This window comes from Gracilinanus agilis, chromosome 6 (assembly GCF_016433145.1).
Source record: "Gracilinanus agilis isolate LMUSP501 chromosome 6, AgileGrace, whole genome shotgun sequence".
Taxonomy (NCBI): Eukaryota; Metazoa; Chordata; class Mammalia; order Didelphimorphia; family Didelphidae; genus Gracilinanus; species Gracilinanus agilis.
The window spans coordinates 201407410-201421475 of NC_058135.1; the positions used below are offsets into that span (position 1 = coordinate 201407410).

The 14066-nt window shown below is 35.3% G+C and overlaps 1 protein-coding gene across 1 annotated transcript in view; it reads right to left on the bottom strand.

The window, feature by feature from the left end:
* Positions 1–251: 251 nt before the first annotated feature.
* Positions 252–14066, bottom strand: part of LAP3 (leucine aminopeptidase 3) — a 35963-nt gene continuing 22148 nt past the window's right edge. Inside the window, exons 11-13 of the mRNA XM_044680070.1 lie at positions 7991–8070; positions 1711–1820; positions 252–820 (exon numbers count right to left, since the gene is read on the bottom strand). Coding sequence (XP_044536005.1) covers positions 622–820; positions 1711–1820; positions 7991–8070 — 389 coding nt within the window. The 3' untranslated portion in view covers positions 252–621. The remainder of the gene's footprint in view (positions 821–1710; positions 1821–7990; positions 8071–14066) is intronic.

A 14066-nucleotide genomic window follows, 5' to 3' on the forward strand; every position in this document is an offset into this window, starting at 1 on the left:
AATTAATTTCCAGGGGGCCAAGTAATATTTTTTCTGGAAACGGGCAGTAGGCCAAAAAAGTTTGGGAACCACTGATATAGACATTACTGATATTCTGGAGGTATGGTTTGCTATTACTCAAACTACAAATAGCATTCAAAGTACATACACACAGATTTGGGTCATATAAGACCAAAAGTGAGAAGCTAAGTAATTATAAATCATCAAATTTGAAGTTTAAAGTATAAAAATAAACCATAACCAACTCCAGATAGCATAGAAAGATGAATTTATTGTTCAATGCATAGTATCTTTGTTCATGGTTTCTAGTAACAAATAAAAAATAATTAGCATTTTACCTCTTAATTCAGTTTATTCATTAGAAATTGATTACTGTTTTTTTAAAACAATCAATGATATTTTATAAACATCTTTTTAAAAATCCATCATCAGGTCCTATGTAAAATTTGCCTTTCATCATTGAATCTTTGTTTAAAGTTAAAATGGTTGCATTCTTGATACTAGCCAAATGTGCTTCATTTTAGTCTAGGTTTCTGAAGCCTCATTAAGCCCCTTTTAAAACATTGTTTTAATCCAAATATCCGATTTAAGCTACAATATAACAATTCCAAGATCAGTACTTCATTGAGAATTTTCTTTGTCTTCACTCATTCGAATTAGGAACTCTGTCAGAGTCCTTGTAGGCCTTCCTGTCATTCCTTTCCTAAGATATGGAACCTCATCTTTATTTGTCATCACTCCTGCTATATCTAAATGAGCCCATTTAGAATGGGTTACAAATTCCTTCAGGAATGCTGCAGCTGTACAAGCTCCCCCAGATCTGGAAAGAAAATCAAAATGTTAAGTTTAGATAATTACAGCAGCACTTTAATATCCACATGTGAGTACTCTTAACAATGCACATGTCAACCTGGCTTAGTAATTGATTACTCATGAGCTACTGTGGTCAAAAATAATATGATGGCCAACCTTCTAGTAATTAATTTCTCTAAACTTAATCTGCTGGGCCTCAAGGACCTCAAAGACACATCCTTTTTTTGAAGTTTGACCCTGGCAAACTTTAGACTACACATACTTCAAGAGCTCAAGGGTTCTATCAGGCCAGAATAGGACTTCAGTAAAAAAATTACTTAACTCTCCCCCCCTAAATATAATGTATATGGGGACAATTCTGGAAAGAGACCTTCTTTTCCTTTGCATGTGTGAGTACACAAACATTTATACCAAAATAGCTAAATTCAAGAACAAGATCTAATTTAAGAGAACATATAAAATCAGTTTTATAATATTAATTTTCAGATATGATCTAAATGACAAAGAAAAAATTATTATAGCTGACTCCTTCCTTTCCATGGGAAAATTATGTAGCTCTTTATTTTCTTTCCCCAAACACACACACACACACACACACACACACACACACACACACACACTCACACTCACACTCTCTCACTCTCTCTCTAACTGGTTTGTGAAATCAGACCCAACTTAAGCCCTAAAAGTGGAAAAATTTTAATTTAGTAACAATAGATTAAAAAGAGAAAAACTCAATCTGAAGCATCAATCAGATCTTCAGATTTCATTACTAACTGTACAACACAAAGGACAGTTAGTAAACCAATGAAACAGAGAAGTACAGCATAAATTTTTTAAAGGGACGAAACAGAGTAGAATAATTAATTTGTTGTGCCATTTCAGCTAGTTACATACCTGTATTTGCCAAGATTATTAATATCAGCAAGCTGACAATCTACAATCTGTCTTGTATAATGTTCAAAGAGAGGCATCCTCCACATACGGTCCCCTGTTTCAGTGCTTGCCTAGAGAAGAAAAAGTTATGAGTGCTAAATGCTCAAGCTCTATGAGCATACTCAAGCTTATTACAATACACTAGATGAGAATATGAATTACATAAAAGGAAATTTTTTTTCCATGTTAAACAGACAACACTAATGGTTCATACATTTATGGAATTTTTTAAGGCATAGAAGAACAAGGAGGAAATATCATAAATAACAGCATACTTTTCTACAAAATAGTGTTTGGTGAGGATGTCAGAACAAAACCCTACTGTTCCTTTGGTGTGAATTACCTTTTTTTTTTTTTTAAACAACTATATTTTTACATTTTTTAAAATAGGAATCACAGGATTCTGTAAGACAATGGACCTGAAGAAGTAGTTGAACCTACTAGGTATTTCACAGAGCTCAGAACAAGTTTGCAAATTAATCTAAAGTATTTCATATAGGACCAAATACCCCCCCCCCCCCAAAAAAAACACTAGATGGCTTAAAGAAGCAAGAGCTTTGAATTAGGAAGAGATAGGGGTCTACTTGGTCTATCAGAGGGAAGTGTTATACAAACAACATTCAGGAAAACATGGCCTCAACCACTGATGCCACACATAGTTGTTAACTTTTTCTGGGAGAGGTGTGGAGTAGGGAATTTGGACTTTTGTCATCAAAAGTGGTATGAACGTATGATATGGAAACTCCCTCCACTGATGCAGATCAGCAAAGTATCTATATTCTACAATTGCTACCTGGGCCCTGGTTTTATATATATATATATCAGACAACTTAAACCAATTCTCTATCCATCAATAATGATGACAATCATTCATTTTTAAATAAATATGTTAGAATATAGGGTCTGCTGATTTAGAATTGAAAGTGGCCTACCCAGCCCTCATTTTCCAGAGGAGAAAACTGAGGCCCATCAAAGAAAAGTAGTTTACCCTAAATCACACAGGTACTAACTAGATTTGGGATTTGAACTCAGGGCTTCTAAGTCCAAACCTTATGACCTTCCAATTATCACCCCACTTTTATGGTTTCACAGCACTTGCTTCTCAACTACTCTGTGAGGGAGGTAGTTCCAAATATTAGAACATTTTACAGTTGACAAAACTGAAGGTTGGTGAGATAAAGACTTTCCTATGGGCTATAGCTACTCTATGTGGGAGTCAAAACTCCGAATCATGCTTCTACTAGCAAGGCCAGGTCCCAGGATTGGCTTAGAACAAAATGTCCAGTGAAAGTAAAACCAGACTCATAGCCTGGGTAGTTGACATGCTTCAGGCAAAGCAGTCAAGTCAATCAAGTCAGAAAAAAATAAAATTGGAGGAAGATAACAAAATTTCCAGGATATGAAATTAAATCTACACAGGCCAAAAGGAGTCATCTTAAAGGTGAGTTAAAGGTAGCCTTAGGCCTACAAGGAGGAATGTCTGGGGTCAAAGGAGATAACATTTTCCCTCATTTATAGGGACAGGTACAGAAGAGGCTAAAAGGGTCCAGCATAGAACCAGAAAGGACAATTGGAGATGAAAAGTAAAACAGGTTCTGGGAAAGACTAAAGATCCCAATAAACCTAGGAGGCATATCAACTCAAACCTAACTTGGATTAGAAGTCTGGAGTTATTGTTGTTTCACCTGAGATAGATCTAAGGTTAATGAAAGGCAGAGGTCAGGTGCTCTGGTTAAAAAACTTATGTCAGGGTAAATAGATTATACTCTATAACACAATTCAATCTATATATAAGGATTTTTTAAAAATAATAACATATGTAAACATTACACACTAAACTGCTACTCTGATACCTCAGAAGGAACCATGAGTTCTTGACAAGAAGTTACAGTGCCAGAAAAGTTTTGGCCCAGACCTCAAAACTAGAAAGGTTGCATGTGGATCAAAATGGTCATTCTTGCCTTCTGAGAAGCAGTCTAGCTGAGAGGGTTTCTTGAAGTACTTAAATACAGAATAATTCAACAGGACTATGTGAGGCTGCTTCATGGGTTCCCTTAGGCTTTAGGTCACAGACCAAGGATTTTGCTCAGTAACAACTGAGCCTCATTCCTGATCATCGTTATTAACCCCTTTGTCAGCAGACAATAATCTTGGAATAGTTGCTTAATAGATGACTCTTCATTCCATATACTACTTTATTATTTGACAACATTTCAGAAAATAATCCTGACAAGCTGTGAGTAATAGAAAACATTCTTTTTGCAGGAGTCTTAAGCTGTACTTCATTAACCATATAGTCGAAAGCTGGTAGAAAGAGAAGATAGAGGGATATTATTCCCACAATTTTGATTTACTTTGTCAATGTGGGTATTCTGTTGATGCAGATCACAAACCCTCTGAGTTCAACTCTGGCCTTGGACACTTACCAGCTGAGTAAGTTGCTTAACCCTTAGCTTTCTGCCTCAGTTTCCTTATCTATAAAATGGGAATACAAATAGCATCTATCTTCCAGGGCTATTGTGAAAATAAAATGAGATATTTGTAAAGTGGTTTTGCAAACCTTAAAGTTTATAAGTGCTAGCTATTGTCTTTAGTTGCTCTTACACCCAAAAACAATTAATGAAGGAGGTGAAAAAAGGGTAAAAGAGTGCTTGAGGTTACTCACAGACCAGAGTACTGGCCCAGAGTTTTAAACACACCTCTCCTAACATCATACTACCTTGGAAGAACTGAAAGCAGATAGATCCCCAGTGTCAGCTCTGAACGCAGCTGCACAAAGAACCTGAAGCTTGAAACAGTGTTCCCTTCATCACAGTTACAGAGCCAAACTTTAACATTTTTTAAACTAAAAGAAAAGAAAAAGACAGGACAAGAAAAGAAAGTCAACATAGGAAATTATTTTGATGACAAGGTAACCTCAAACTCAGAAGAAAACTGGTAAAAGAAGCACAAAAATCCAAAGAGTCTAAGAACTCCTTAAAAACCTGAATTGGCCAAATGGAAAAGAAAGTACAAAAGTTCACTCAAGAAAATCATGCCTTAAAAATCAGAATGGCAAGTGAAAGCTAAAATTCCATGAGACATCAAGAAACAAAGTCAAAACAATGAAAAAAATAGAAGAAAATGTGAAATGTCTCATGGGAAAAACAATCTGGAAAATAAATCCAGGAGAGATAATTTAAGAATTATTGGATTACCTGAAAACCATGAGCAAAAAAAGAGCTTAGACATCATCTTTCAAAAAATCATCATGAAAACTGCCTTGATATTCTAGAAGCAGAGGACAAAATAAAAATTGAAAAAATCTATAGATCACCTCCCGAGATCCCCAAACTCCTAGGAATAATTACAGCCAAATTCCAAAACTTCCAGGTAAAGGAGAAAATATTGCAAGCAACCAAAGAGAAACAATTCAAATATCGTGGAGCCACAGTCAGCATAAAACAAGATTTAGCAGCTTCTACATTAAAAGATCAGAGGGCTTATGATATGATATTCCAGAGGGTAAAAGAGCTAGGACTTCAACCAAGAATCACTTACCCAGGAACACTGAGCATAATCCTTCATGGGCATTCAATGAAATAAAGGAATTTCTAAAACATTCCTGATGAAAAGACCAGAGCTTTTGAGAATGGAAAATCTGGCTCTCAAACATAAGACTCAAGAGAATAATTAAAAGTAAACAGGATAAAACAGGAGAGATTAGATAGCTCCCACTTCCTAACTGGAGGAGGCTTCTGACAATCCCAGGCTAAGGGTGTGCTCTCCTTGCTGCAAAGAGCACTACTATACTCCAACTAGAAGAAGCACAATAATATTCAGTTAAGCCAAAAATTAGGGGTAAGAAAGATTGTAGCTGCCCTTTAAAGAGTAAACCCAGGAAGTTCTATAGGCTGACCCAGCTAACAAAGGCATGGGGGCAGCTGGGTAGCTCAGTGGATTGAGAGCCAGGCCTAGAGATGGGAGGTCCTAGGTTCAAATCTGGCCTCAGACACTTCCCAGCTATGTGACCCTGGGCGAGACACTTGACCCCCATTGCCTACCCTTACCATTCTTCTGCCTTGGAGCCAATACACAGTATTGACTCCAAGATGGAAGGTAAGAGTTTAAAAAAAAAAAAAGTAAACAGGAAAGAGAAATCAAAAGATATTCAGTAAGATTAAATTATGTATATCCCCATATGGGAAGATGATTCTTGTAACAACAAAGAATTTTGTAATTATTAGGGCAGTTAGAAGGAGTATACATAGTCAGAGGGTGAGGGTAAGAGTTAAATATGATAGAATGACATCTAAAAAAAAATAAAGGCATGAGAAAGAGGAATGCATTGAGAGAAGGAAAGAAAAAACTGAATAGGATAAATTAACACACATAAAAGAGGCATGAAAGAGCATTCACAGTCAAGAGGAAGATGGGAAAAGTGGAGAGGAGAGCATGTGAATCTTACATTAGAGTTGGCTCAAAGAGGAAAGAATATACACAATTAATTGAATGTAGAAAACTATCTTATCCTACAGGAAAATAGGAGGGGGAGTGGACCAGATAGAAAAGAGGGCAATTTGGAGAAGGAAGAGGTCAGACACTAAATGGGCAAATAGGGCAAAAAGTAATACACAGTAATCATAATGGCACAAAATTTTTTTCATAAGTCTCTCTAATAAAGGCCTCATTTCTCAAATACATAGAAAAATGAATTGAACATATAAGAATACAAGTCATTCTCCAACTGATAAATGGTCAAAGGATATGAAAAGGCAGTTCTCAAAGTAATTAACGCTCTCTAATCATGCAAAAATACTCTAAATCACTATTAACTAGAGAACTGCAAATTAAAACAAGTCTGAGGTACTAACCCCACACCTAGGAGATTAGCTATTATGACAAAAAAAAAAAAAAAAGGAAAATGACAAAACTTGGAAGGGATATGGGAAAGCTGGGACCCAAATGCACTGTATGGGAAGTTGTGAATACCATTACTAGATTTGCATCCCAAAGAGATAAAAAAACAAAATGGGAAAGGACTTATATATACAAAAAATATTTAAAGCAATTCTTTTTAGGGAGGGAAAGGATTTGGAAAATGGGGGAATATCCATCAATTGAGGAATGGCTGAATGAGTTATATGATTGTAATAGAATATTGTTATGCTTTAAGAAATGACAAGCAGGAGGAGCTCGGAAAAACCTGGAAAGTCTTCCATGAACTAAAACGGAGTGAAATAAGTAAAACCAGGGGAACATTGTATAGTGACAGGAATACTTTAAAATGAACAGCTATGAATAATTCCAGCAATATAATGAACCAAACTATTCTAAAGGATATGATAAAATATGTCATATACTTCCAGTGAAAAAGAACTGAATCTGAATCCAGACCAAAGTAAATTTTTTTCACTTTCTTAATTTTTTTCTATTTGAATTTTCTTTCACAAAAGGATTAATATAGAAAAATCTTTTACATGATTGCACATGTAAAACTTATGAGACTACTTACCATCTCAAGAGAGTGAGAAGTTTGAGAGGGAAGGAAGGAGAGAATTCAAGACTCAATATCCTCTGAAAAATGTTGGAAAATGTTTTTATATGTAATTGGGGAAAAATTTTAATTAAAATTTTTTAAAAATTAAGGAAGTCAGTATGCTCACGAATTGCTCCAAATTTAGCCAGGCCAATCCTCAAGTACAGAAATATGGTTCATTTCCAAGCCTGGACATGAATCCTTTTCACCTTGGTAGAACCTGCCAGTTTATATTTCACTAGATCAGCCACATTTATGAAAACTGAGCCTCTAAATCATAGTGAAGCGTTACAAAAGTTTCACAAAGTTGTTTCTTCTCTCTTTTCTTTCCCATTAAAAATAATTTTGTCTGTTCTGGTAAGATTTCAACTTAAAGAGTTTGAAAAGTCTTCCACAGAGTACTAAAACAGTGTATTTTAGGGCAGCTGGATAGCTCAGTGGATTGAGAGCCAGGCCTAGAGATGGGAGATCCTAGGTTCAAATCTGGCCTCAGACACTTCCCAGCTGTGTGACCCTGGGCAAGTCACTTAACCCCCATTGCCTACCCTTACCACTCTTCTGCCTTGGAGCCAATACATGGTATTGTCTCCGAGACGGAAGGTAAAGGTTTTTAAATAAATAAATGGGTTTGCATTACCAAATATAATCTGTAATTTAAAAAAAAGTGTATTTCAATCCATTTATTTTTTTTTTTTAGATCATAAAACACAGTACACTTCCTACCTCAAAGAGTTTAGTCCAGAGCCAGGACGAATTGGTAAAAACTCCAGTGGCAGCTGAGCCCAAAGCTATATCCATGGCACCTGTAAAAAAATCCAAAAAGTTATTTTTTCAGTCCATTAACAGGGCCAGGGGACTACTTTTAGATGAAGTCATTTATAGTTTGAAAATAAATTTATGCTTTAATTATTGAACTTGAAAATAAGGCCTTTTAAAATGGATGCTTGGTCTTCAAGAAGGATAATACTACAGAGAGAAAATCACAAGCAAAATAAACTCATTAATCCTGAAGTGGGGTAAGATATAGGAGAAGTAAAGAAATACAAGAAACTAGAATCTAACAAGTCCCTTAGATTATTTCCCACAGAACTGGGGAACAGCTGAAAAAAGTGCTGTATATATAATGGAAAACTATTGCTCTGCAAGAAATGAAAGAGGTGATTTCAGAAAATACTGGATAGTATATATAAATTGAGACAGTGAATAGAACAAAGAAAAAAATTATACAAGGACAGCAAAATTGTAAAGAAAAATAGCTCTGAAAGATTTAGGAATTCTGATCAATACAATGATCAACAGATCTATGATGAAGTATGCTGCCTGCCTCTTAACATGAGAGGTGATAGACAAATTTCTGGACATGGCCACTATGTGAATGCATTTAGCTATGCTTATCAGTTATAAGGGCTCCTTTTTTTCTTTGTGTTTTCAGTGGGGAGAGGGAAGATGGTCATTACAACTTTTTTAATGCCCAGAAGAGAACAGACTAAAGTTTAGAAAGAAGCACATTCAAGCAGGACAGTTTCAGAAGTACTGTGTAGAATTTATCCTTAATTTAAGAAAGCAAGAAGTATAAAAATTCAGTTTTCTAGAGAATCCTCTTTTGTGTTCTATATGTAAATGGAAATGACCTTTTTTGGTGTCTTAAGTTCAGAATTAAAAAATAAAGATGGAAAAAATCTTTGGAAAAACATTTTAATGGTACGTAATTGAACCATATTGCTATTTCTGTGGCTCTTCAAGAATCATACTGTGTAATTACATTTTTTTAATTCACAATATTTATAGGTGTTATTCAAATTTCCAAGGAACTATGTATAGTCCAACAAGTCCTATGTAAAACAAAAAATACTTAAGCTTTTGGACAGTCTGTTACTAGCATACTGTCTAGTCAGTGAATTATATAAATTCATTTCTTCTGACACATAATAAGCATAAATGCTTGTATCACTTTTGTTTTACCCTTCTGCTATTCCCTTAAGTAAATTCTCCAGAGGAAAGGAGAAAAAATTAATCTACACCTGCCATTTAAAAGGAGTGATTTCATAATACCACCTTTTATAGTGTCCAGTACTTTACAGTTGAGAGAGAACTCATCCTCTCATTTGGCTCTCAGAACAATTCTGTAAGCTAACTAGGGCAGGTGATAGTCCCCATATTTTGAGATGAAGAAATGAAACTGTAAAAAGATCTGTAAAACGCTGAAAAAAGATCTGTAAAAAGATCAGGCCAACATCATGGGGGAAGTTAAGTGGCCAATCAAGAACTAAAAGTAATACTTCTGACTTCAAGTGACTATGCACATCATTCATCACTGAACTATGTGGACCTTTTATAGGAAAATTAAGACAGGAAAAATCCAAATCTCTTTTCTTTCTGGTATGTCTACTGTTTCACAATGATTAAGGACTATACATTAAGTTAACATGTTCTTATAGAATAAACGTGGTGGCAATTGGTGCCTAATTTTAAATTTTAATAAATTCAGTATGATTTTGAGTAACAAATGCTATGTTATCTTTATCTAGATCCCCTCCCACATGTTCATGGAAAAATCTAGAGTTGTCTGTAATGGTTCAAAATTATCTTAACAATATTAATCAACTTTTTACAAGGTATTAACAAATTAACTTTATGAGCTCTGTCATTTATCCTCAAAATATTATTTTGAAATAAGAAATAGATATTATTAGCCTTACTAAAGTTTTACATACTTATTTTCAAGAATTGTTAAGGGAAATTAAAATAGAACCAAACTTGAATTAGGATTTTAATGCTTCACTCCCCATAATGAAATCTCTCTGAAAAAAGAAAAAAAAATGCATAAATTGGTATACAATAAAACTACTCTTAAAAGTATATTTAGAGGTTCCGGGTTAAGATGGCGGCAGAGTAAGAAGCAGCTCTTAACATCTCCTGACCGAAACACACAAAACTCCTCAAGGGGACATAAAAACAAGTCCAGATGAACAGAGGAACCCCACAACAGGGCACAGCATGGAAGGTACGTGGAATCAGGGCATTTCCATGCTATAAAGGGGTGAAACAGCTCTCACTAAATCGTGGGCTGAGCAACCACCCCACCCCCACCCCCTCCACTCACACCACCTATAGCGCCAAAGCCAGCTAAAAAGAAATAGAGCAAGTTTGGGGCACCCATTGAGTCATTGGCAGCTCTGGGGCCTCTTCCTGAGAGCAACAAGATTTAGGACCCCAAAAAGCTAAAGAACGCACACAAACTCTGAGCGCGGGAGCAGGGTCAATCTAATAAAAAAAGGAAAGAAGAAAACCAAATTGATAGTATCAAAGATGAAAAGGGAGACCTCACCTCTAATGAAGGGGAAATTAAGGCAATCATTAAAAACTATTTTGCCCAATTATATGGCAATAAATATAACAATTTAGGAGATATGGACGAATATTTACAAAAATATAAACTGCCTAGACTAACAGCAGAAGAAATAGAATACCTAAATAATCCCATATAAGAAAAAGAAATTGAACAAGCCATCAAAGAACTCCCTAAGAAAAAATCGCCAGGACCTGATGGATTAACAAGTGAATTCTATCAGACATTCAAAGAGCAAATAATCCCAACACTATACAAATTATTTGATATGATAAGCAAAGAAGGAGTCCTACCAAATTCCTTTTATGACACAAATATGGTACTGATTCCAAAGCCACGGAGATCAAAAACAGAGAAAGAAAACTACAGACCAATCTCCCTAATGAACATAGATGCAAAAATTTTAAATAGAATACTAGCAAAGAGACTCCAGCAAGTAATCAAGAAGATCATCCACCATGATCAGGTGGGATTTATACCAGGAATGCAAGGTTGGTTCAACATTAGGAAAACCATCCACATAATTGACCATATCAACAGTCTAACAAATAAAAATCACATGATTATCTCAATAGATGCTGAAAAAGCCTTTGACAAAATACAGCATCCATTCCTATTGAAAACACTGAAAAGTACAGGAATAGAAGGACCTTTCCTAAAAATAATAAACAGTATATACCTAAAACCATCAACAAACATCATATGCAATGGGGATAAATTAGAAGCCTTCCCAATAAGATCAGGAGTAAAACAAGGATGCCCATTATCACCTCTATTATTCAACATAGTACTAGAAACACTAGCAATTGCAATTAGAGAAGAAAAGAAATTGAAGGTATCAAAATAGGCAAGAAGGAGACTAAGCTATCACTCTTTGCAGATGATATGATGGTCTACTTAAAAAATCCTAGAGAATCAATTAAGAAGCTTGTAGAAATAATCAACAACTTCAGCAAAGTTGCAGGATACAAAATAAATGCACATAAATCATCAGCATTTCTATACATTTCCAACATACTAGAGCAGCAAGAAGTAGAAAGAGAAACACCATTTAAAATCACCCTAGACAATATAAAATACTTAGGAATCTATCTACCAAAACAAACACAGCAATTATATGAAAACAACTACAAAACACTTTCCAAACAAATAAAACTGGATCTAAACAATTGGAAAGCCATTGATTGCTCATGGGTAGGACGAGCTAACATAATAAAAATGACAATTCTACCCAAATTAATTTACCTATTTAGCGCCATACCTATCAAGCTACCAAAAAACTTCTTTACTGAATTAGAAAAAACTATAACAAATTTCATTTGGAATAACAAAAGATCAAGAATTTCAAGGGAAATAATGGAAAAAAAAATGTGAAGGAAGGGGGCCTAGCAGTACCAGATATTAAACTATACTATAAAGCAGCAGTCATCAAAACAATATGGTACTGGCTAAGAGACAGAGAGGAGGATCAATGGAATAGACTTGGGGTAAATGACATCAGCAAGACAGTGTATGATAAACCCAAAGAGCCCAACTTTTGGGACATGAATCCACTATTTGACAAAAACTGCTGGGAAATTTGGAAAACAATATGGGAGAGATTAGGTCTAGATCAACATCTCACACCCTACACCAAGATAAATTCAGAATGGGTGAATGGCTTGAATATAAAGAGGGAAACTATAAACAAGTTAATTGAACACAGAATTGTATACTTGTCAGATCTGTGGGAAAGGAAAGACTTTAAAACCAAGCAAGAGTTAGAGAAAATTACAAAATGTAAATTAAATGGTTTTGATTATATTAAACTAAAAAGTTTTTGTACAAACAAAAACAATGTAGTCAAAATAAGAAGGGAAACAACAAATTGGGAAAAAATCTTTATAACGAAAAACTCTGACAGGTGTCTAATTACTCAAATATACAAGGAGTTAAACCAATTGTATAAAAAAATCAAGCCATTCCCCAATTGATAAATGGGCAAGAGACATGAATAGGCAATTTTCAGGTAAAGAAATCAAAAGTATCAATAAGTACATGAGAAAGTGTTCCAAATCTCTAATAATTAGAGAAATGCAAATCAAAACAACTCTGAGGTATCACCTCACACCTAGCAGATTGGCTAAAATGAAAGAAGGGGAGAGTAATGAATGTTGGAGGGGATGTGGCAAAATTGGGACATTAATGCATTGCTGGTGGAGTTGTGAACTGATCCAGCCATTCTGGCTGGCAATTTGGAATCATGCTCAAAGGGCTATAAAAGAATGCCTGCCCTTTGATCCAGCCATACCATTGCTGGGTTTGTACCCCAAAGAGATCATAGATAAACAGACTTGTACGAAAATATTTATAGCTGTGCTTTTTGTGGTGGCAAAAAACTGGAAAAGGAGGGTATGTCCTTCAATTGGGGAATGGCTGAACAAACTATGGTATATGCGGGTGATGGAATACTATTGTGCTAAAAGGAATAATAAACTAGAGGAGTTCCAGGCGAACTGGAGAGACCTCCAGGAACAAATGCAGAGCAAAAGGAGCAGAGGCAGAAGAACATTGTACACAGAGACTGATATACTATGGTAAAATTGAATGTAATGGACCTCTGTACCAGCAGCAATACAATGACCCAGGACAATTCTGAGGGATCTATGGTAAAGAACGCTGCCCACATTCAGAGGAAGGACTGCAAGAGAGGAAACATATAAGAAAAACAACAGCTTGAACGCATGGGTCGGGGTGGACATGATTGAGGGTGTGGACTCGAAACTACCACACCAATGCAACTACCAACAATTTGGAAATAGGTCTTGATCAAGAACACATGACAAAACTAGTGGAAATGTGCATCGGCCATGGGTGGGGGGAGTGCGGGGGGTGAAGGGGAAAGTAGGAGCATGAATCATGTAACCATGTTAAAAATGAATATTAATAAATGTTTAAAAAAAAGTATATTTAGATTTTATCTGAATCAGCTGTGAGGAAAAATGTGTGACTCATATTAAGAGTTGTAAGGTAATAGAGAGGAAATAAGAGACAAAATTTCAGTGTCCTGCATCAAATTAATAGTAATCTGTGTGCTAAAAGTAATGGAGCATTATCAATAAATAATTAATGAGAATTCATAGGAACCTAGGCACTCAAGATGAGCCTGCTGTGTACTTCAAGCAGTACCAATTATTTTATATACAATTACGGAGGTAATACTAGGGGATGATTCATAATTCTCAGAGGCAAATTTGAGTCAGCTTAAAATTAAGTAGTCAGAGATCAGAATTATTAGAATTCAGACCAACCTCTAATAGTTTAAAAAAAAAAAACCCATGAAAGATTAAGTGATACTGGTATCATACTACTCTCACCTACAATTAAAGGGATACTTGTTAAGTAACAAAGTAAGTATAATCTACAAGCTTCTGATTTTTTTGGATCTTGACTGTCCTCTATACCCAATGT